This window comes from Beta vulgaris, chromosome 1, assembly GCF_026745355.1.
Source record: "Beta vulgaris subsp. vulgaris cultivar EL10 chromosome 1, EL10.2, whole genome shotgun sequence".
Taxonomy (NCBI): domain Eukaryota; kingdom Viridiplantae; phylum Streptophyta; class Magnoliopsida; order Caryophyllales; family Amaranthaceae; genus Beta; species Beta vulgaris.
This window is the reverse complement of record NC_079202.1, coordinates 39,785,478-39,792,374: the sequence shown is the minus strand read 5'-3', so window position 1 is coordinate 39,792,374 and position 6,897 is coordinate 39,785,478. Positions and strand designations below refer to the sequence as shown.

At 42.6% G+C, this 6,897-nt stretch overlaps 2 protein-coding genes across 2 annotated transcripts; both read right to left on the bottom strand.

The window, feature by feature from the left end:
• Positions 1 to 731: 731 nt before the first annotated feature.
• Positions 732 to 1,679, bottom strand: LOC130590069 (uncharacterized). Its single transcript, XM_057391961.1, has 3 exons — positions 1,325 to 1,679; positions 1,038 to 1,228; positions 732 to 914 (listed from the first exon to the last, which is right to left on the bottom strand). The coding sequence occupies exons 1-3, from the start codon at positions 1,677 to 1,679 to the stop codon at positions 732 to 734; spliced, it is 729 nt and encodes a 242-aa protein (XP_057247944.1).
• A 4,053-nt stretch (positions 1,680 to 5,732) lies between these two features.
• On the bottom strand, positions 5,733 to 6,332 carry LOC130590067 (uncharacterized). Its single transcript, XM_057391960.1, has one exon. The coding sequence runs from the start codon at positions 6,330 to 6,332 to the stop codon at positions 5,733 to 5,735; it is 600 nt and encodes a 199-aa protein (XP_057247943.1).
• Positions 6,333 to 6,897: the final 565 nt, after the last annotated feature.

Here is a 6,897-nt window from a genome sequence, read left to right as displayed (position 1 = left end):
ATAAATAAGACGCACGTTATAACCTTTGCACAAAGTCAACTAAAATAATGTAGGTGTAAATATTTATATATATATATACATAAATATATATATTTTCGAAAATAATTTAGTAGAAATATAAGTTATCACATCAGATAATAACAATTAACACGCGAAAATTTCAGGGAAATTTCGGGGTGTTACAATCTCCCCTCCTTAAGAAAAAGTTCGTCCTCGAACTTAAAATAACAAAAGAAATACCTGAGACAAAAAGCTCGGGATACTTGAGCCTCATTGACTCTTTCGTCTCCCAAGTGGCTTCCTCGTACTTTTGGCTTCTCCAGAGCACCTTAACCAAGGGTATCACCTTCCTTCTTAGAGCACGATTATGACGGTCCAAGATTTGAACAGGTCGCTCCTCAAAAGTCATGTTCGGCTCAAATCGAGACCGACTCTATAAGAATCACATGAGACGGATCGCTGTGATACCTCCGCAACTGCGACACGTGGAACACGTCGTGCACCCTCGACAACTCAGGGGGCATAGCCAATCTGTAATCCACCTCCCCAATTCTCTCGAGAATCTCATAGGGGCCAACATACTTCGGGCTTAACTTGCCTTTTGCCCAAATCTCGCCACCCCTTCATCGGAGACACTTTCAACAGCACCTTATCTCCAACGGTGAAAGAAATAGGCTCCGACGCAAGTCTGCATAAGACCTTTGCCTATCTTGAGCAGCCCTCATTCTAGCCTAAATCACCTTTACTTGCTCAACAGTATCTTGAATCAAAACTGGTCCCAATACTAGCGAATCACTTATGTCGCTCCAACAGGTAGGACTGCGACACTTCCGCCCATACAAGGCCTCATAAGGAGCCATCTGAATGCTAGCATGGTAACTGTTATTGTAAGAAAACTCCACCAAGTTCAATGACTTCAACCAAGACTCTTGAAATTCCAAAGCACAAGCACGGAGCATATCCTCGAGAGTCTAATAGTCCTCTCTGTCTGCCCATCCGTAGCAGCATGGAAAGCGGTACTAATTTCAACTTAGTACCAAATGCTTCTTGCAGAGCAATCCAGAAATGAGAAAAGAACTAGGGTCACGATCAGATACTATATCCTTCGGAACACCGTGCAACCGAATGATTTCATTAGCGTAGGCTTCCACTAACTCTTCCATAGACCAAGTATTCTTCATTGGAATAAACCGAGCTACCTTAGTCAATCGGTCCACAATCACCCATACTGCGTTTTACCACCAGCAGCCCTCGGAAGACCCATAACGAAGTCCATCGAGATAGAATCGAACTTCCACGCGAGGAATTGTAATGGTATGCAAACCACCCGGTCTCTGATGCTCGATCTTGATCTTTTGACACACCAGACACCTGGCCACAAATTCGGCCACTTCCCTCTTCATGCAAGGCCACCAGAAATTCGCCTTGAGATCCTTGTAAAGCTTATCACCCCCAGGATGAACTGAGTAGGGAGTACAATGAGCTTCTTCGAGAATCTTCTTCTTAAGCTCCAAGTCATTAGGCACACACCAACGACTCATAAATTTTAGACCTCCCTCGGAATCGACTTCGAAATTTTCGGCTCGACCCTGAGCCTTAGCTTCACGGATCTTTTCCAACTTAGGATCATATTTCTGCTTCTCTCGCAACTCTTGGAACAAGGCAGGCTCGACACTCATAGCACAGAGAGTTTCTACCGAACCCCGAGGAACCACCTCGATTTCAAGCTTCCGAAATTCATCACATAAGTCTCTCGGCGGAATTCTAACCGCATTAAGAGAATGCTTCGACTTACGGCTGAGAGCATCCGCAATTACTCCATGGTATCAAGCTGCAGATCGTAATCCTTGATCAGCTCCAACCATCTCCTCTGCCTCATATTCAAATCTCTTTGAGTGAAGATATACTTGAGGCTTTTGTGGTCGGTAAACACCCTACACGAAACCCCAGACAGATAGTGTCGCCAGATTTTAAGAGCGAACACCACAGCAGCCAACTCCAAATCATGAGTAGGGTACATCTTTTCATGCACCTTCAACTGCCTGGATGCAAACGCCACCACTTTTCCCTGTTGCATAAGAACACAACCCAATCCAAGCTTCGATGCATCACTATATACTTCAAACACAACCCCTTCAGTAGGCAAGGTTAGAACAGGAGCGGTAGTGAGACACTTCTTCAATTCTTGAAATGCCTTTTCACACTCTTCGGACCACAGGAACTTGCTCTCCTTCTTCATCAATTTAGTCAACGGCTGAGCTACCCTTGAGAAGACCTTGACAAACCTCCGATAGTAACCAGCAAGACCAAGAAAACTCCGGATCTCGGAAACATTCTTAGGACTCTCCCAATCCACCACAGCTCTAATTTGGAAGGATCTACCATAACTCCATCCTTGCTGATAACATGGCCTAGGAACGACACCTCCTTCAGCCAGAACTCACACTTGGAGAACTTTGCAAACCATTTCTGTTGCCTTAGAATACCCAAGATCAACCTCAGATGCCTCTCATGCTCTTCTTCATTCTTAGAGTACACCAGGATATCATCGATGAAAAACTACACACGAATCCGGGAACTCATGGAAAGAGCGGTTCATCTGATCCATGAATACAGCAGGGGCATTAGTCAGACTGAAGGGCATGACAACAAACTCATAGTGCCCATATCTTGTTCGGAAAGCGGTCTTAGGAATATCCTCCTTCTTCACGGGAATATGGTGATAACCTGACCTCAGATCTATCTTTGAAAATACTCCCGCACCCTTTAACTGGTCAAACAAATCCTCAATGCGGACACTAGTAGAATAAATGTTATTTGTTGCGGTTAAAAAGTGCCCTATTGCTGCGGTTTTGGGCGCGCAGCAATTAAGGGGGTAGCAATAGGTATTAATTATATTGTTGCGGTTTAAAACCGCAACAATATTTGAACATATTGCTGCGGTTTTTGGGTAAAACCGCAGCAATATATTTATTTTATATCAGATTTACAAAACATATTGCTGCGGTTTCTGGGAAAAACCGCAGCAATATGCTATAATTAATAATAAAAAATAGGCATATTGCTGCGGTTGTTGACCAAAACCGCAGCAATAGGTCCTAGTACAGCTAATTTTTTTTTTTTTTTTTTGCGTTTTGCAATAAAATTTGAAAGATTCATCAAAATCAACCCGCTATCACCTTCAAACATACTGTAATTCTAAACAATAGCCTCAAATACTAATTCCCATATTCTGAACACTTATTCCCAAAATAATTTCAAATACAGAAGAAGGGAAAAAATGATACAGAGGCAAAAAAAAAAAACACATAACGTAATTCTAAACATACTGTAATCCCAAATTCAATAGCTATTCAGCTAATTCAACAACAATTGAACTTGTAAAAAAAATTAGTAAACAACAACAACAATTTAATATTTATTCAACAACGGATGCCATTTCTCCCGGAATTAGTAAAAAAATTAAACTTTTCATTCTAAAACATATACAAGTATGTAGATCAATATTTGTCTACGCCAGATTCATCTAAAGACAACTGTAGGAACAAGACATATGGATATCACCAATCCAACTAGAAGATTAACCAGCTCATTGATAAAGAACAAAAATTGATGTAAGTAATGAAGTTTCAAACAGTAACAAAATAATCTGAGTGAATTCAGTAAAATAAAACCAATTTTATCCGAAATAAAAATCACTCACTACAAAATTCACGCACTAAACAACTGCTTAGTGCCAGATCTAATCCGCTGGCGATTTCTTAGTGATTTCTTGTAACAAGGTTACTAATGTTTGCATCTGGCAATTTCTTGTCGATTCGCGTCGTTGATTGAGAATTTCTTGTCGAACAAATTCGCGAACAAACCCAGATTCGCGTCGTTGATTTCTTGTCGATTCTGGCGAACTGAAGAACGGTCGACGCCGTTGGTTTTTGGTTGACCGGCGTCGTTGATTTCTTGTCGATTCTGGCGAACTGAAGAACGGTCGACACCGTTGGTTTTTGGTTGACCGGCGAAGATGAGAGGTGGATAGAGAAGATGAAGCGTGAAGATGAGAGGTGGAGAGAGAAGATGAAGCGTGAGGATGAGAGAAGAGAGAGGAGATAAGGCGTGAAATGAGGAGAGAGAGAGAGGAGATAGGCGTGGAGATGAGGAGAGAGAAAAGATGAGGCGTGAAATGAGTGAAAGGAATAACTGACGCACCCACCCACTAACCTAACAAGAAAACCCTAGATGAATTTTTTATTAATTTCAAAAGCCTATTGCTGCGGTTTTCTTGAAGAAACCGCAGCAATAAGTTCAAGTAATATTTTTTAATATTATTTTAATATATTGCTGCGGTTTTTGCTATAAACCGCAGCAATATTTTTGGTCAAATAGTCAAAAAATTTCCGCTGAAAACATATTGCTGCGGTTTTCGGTCGAAACCGCGGCAATATGGTTATTTTATATTTTTTCTTTTCTTTTTACGTGATATATTGCTGCGTATGGATAAAACCGCAGCAATATCAGCGCAGCAATAAGCAATTATTCTACTAGTGGGGGCAAGGGATACCGATTCTTGATAGTCACCTTGTTCAATTCTCGATAATCGATGCAGAGCCGTATACTCCCATTTTTTTTGGACGAACAAAACAGGAGCACCCCACGGCGAGACACTTGGTCTAATGAATCCCTTATCAATCAATTCTTGTAACTGAGTCTTCAACTCTTGCAACTCAGCAGGCGCCATCCTATACGGGGCCTTTGACAGAGGAGCATACCAGGAGTCAAGTCAATGCTGAACTCAACTTCTCTTCAGGAGGGATACCCGGTAGCTCATCAGGAAAACGTCCGGATACTCACGGACAACAGGATGTCCTCTAACTTCGCTTCTTGGGTCAAATCTTTCACCATACAAGAGGAACACTTGCTCCCCTTTCTGACGGAGCCTTTGCATTTTGAGAGCAGATACGATCTTTACTCCCTTCTTCAACACCACTCCACTATAGGAGATACGCTTGCCACATGGACTACGAAGAGTCACTTTTTGATCGCGGCAATGAATCTGAGCACGATACTTGAACAACCAGTCCATGCCCAAAATAACATCAAACTCGACCATGGAGAATGCCTTGAGATCGGCAGGCAGATCAATACCCAACACAGAGATAGGCACTCCACAATACTCGGCCAAACAAGGGTAATTCTCACCAGAAGGTAGAGAAATAAGAGTTCGAATAGGAGAACTCGAAGTCAAATTAGCTTTCTTGGCAAACGAATTAGACACACAAGACACAGAAGCACCAGAATCAAACAACACAGAAGCAGGAACAGAATTAACAAGAAAGGTACCAGAGATGACGTCGGGATGAACATCGGCGTCAGAAAGAGGCATACTGTAAACCCGATTCCTTGGCGGAGCAGAATGACTAGGAGGAACAAGGGGCTTAGCCATAGCCCTCGGATTCTTGGGACACTCATAACTCTTGTGACCCGCTTCCCTACAATAGAAGCAAACAATGGCAGCACCCTCACAGTCCTTCCCCGGATGCACGGGCTTCTCACACCTCCTACACTTGGACGGATCGAAACCCTAACTAGAACTGGAGCCTTGGTATCCACCACGGAAACTCGGCTCAAACCTCGGCTTCTTAGCCGGACCAGGAGCAACAGACGGAAAAGGCTTCCTTACAGATGCGGCCTTAACAGCTTCTTCCTCTCTCACTGATGCATGAACACTGAGGGCCATCTCATAAGCAGCTTGAAAGTAGTAACCCCGAACACAGCACCAGGGTCCTTACCCTCGGATTCATCTTCTTTATATATCTCTTAACCCTCTCAGCTTCGGTGGGAATGACAGTACCAGCAAATTTAGACAGCTCCGTGAAGCGGTCGGTGTACTTCTGGATGTCCATACTCCCTTGAGTCAGAGATAGAAATTCTTCCTGCTTTTGCCAGCGCAACTCATCAGGGTAGAATCTCTCTTTCAGCTTGGCGGAGAACTGGGTCCACCCAAAACCAGCTGTAGCCATACACACATCCTTCACTGTTCCCCACCAATTATCTACCTCTTTCTTTAGATAGTACGTCCCAATCGGTACCATTTCGGTAATAGAGCAGTTTGTTGCCGTGAAGAGCTTCTCCATCTCCCTTAACCAATTTTCCAGAGCCACAGGATCAGCAACACCATCATAAGTAGGGGGCCTGTGACGGTCAAACCGGTCGAAAGCAGACTGCCCACTACCCGAAGAAACAGCTCTATTAGCCAAAGAGATGAAAGCATTTTCCAGGCTTACGCGACGACGACGCGCAGCTTCCTTTCTAGCGGCTAACTGTTGTCGTGGAGGCATACTACAAAACAAAAACTGTCACATTAGTCTATCAAAAGCACATAAGTAAACATTAAATCGATAAACATAGTAAACAAAATGTTTCCCCAGGTTTACTTTCCTACCCGGGTAACACTCATACACTCTAGACTTGAAATCTAAGACACTAGTAATCCTAGTCACAAGTCTACTCATCTTCTGGAAAGTAATAGCATCCTAAACAGAGCTTCTGGAATGTTTTGTTCTGATACCAACTGTAACATCCCGTCTAAAACCAAAAAGAACATAGCCTTAAGATAAGGAAATAGTTATAGATAATGGCAGCGGAAATTCAAAGAGACGGAGATGCTACTCTAAGGAGTAGAATATGAACTATAAATAGAACGAGCCAACATAAGTAAAAGTCAACTCCAAGATATATATAAAAAGGGAAGATGAGGTCCCATACCCTCAATCTTCAACAAGTCTCAAAGAGTCATAAAACCGCCAGAGTAATCCTCACAACATAGAGTAAATAAAACTAAGACAATTGAAATCCATAGTTCCAAAACATAAGTCAAAACTAGAAGTAGCTACTCGTAACAAA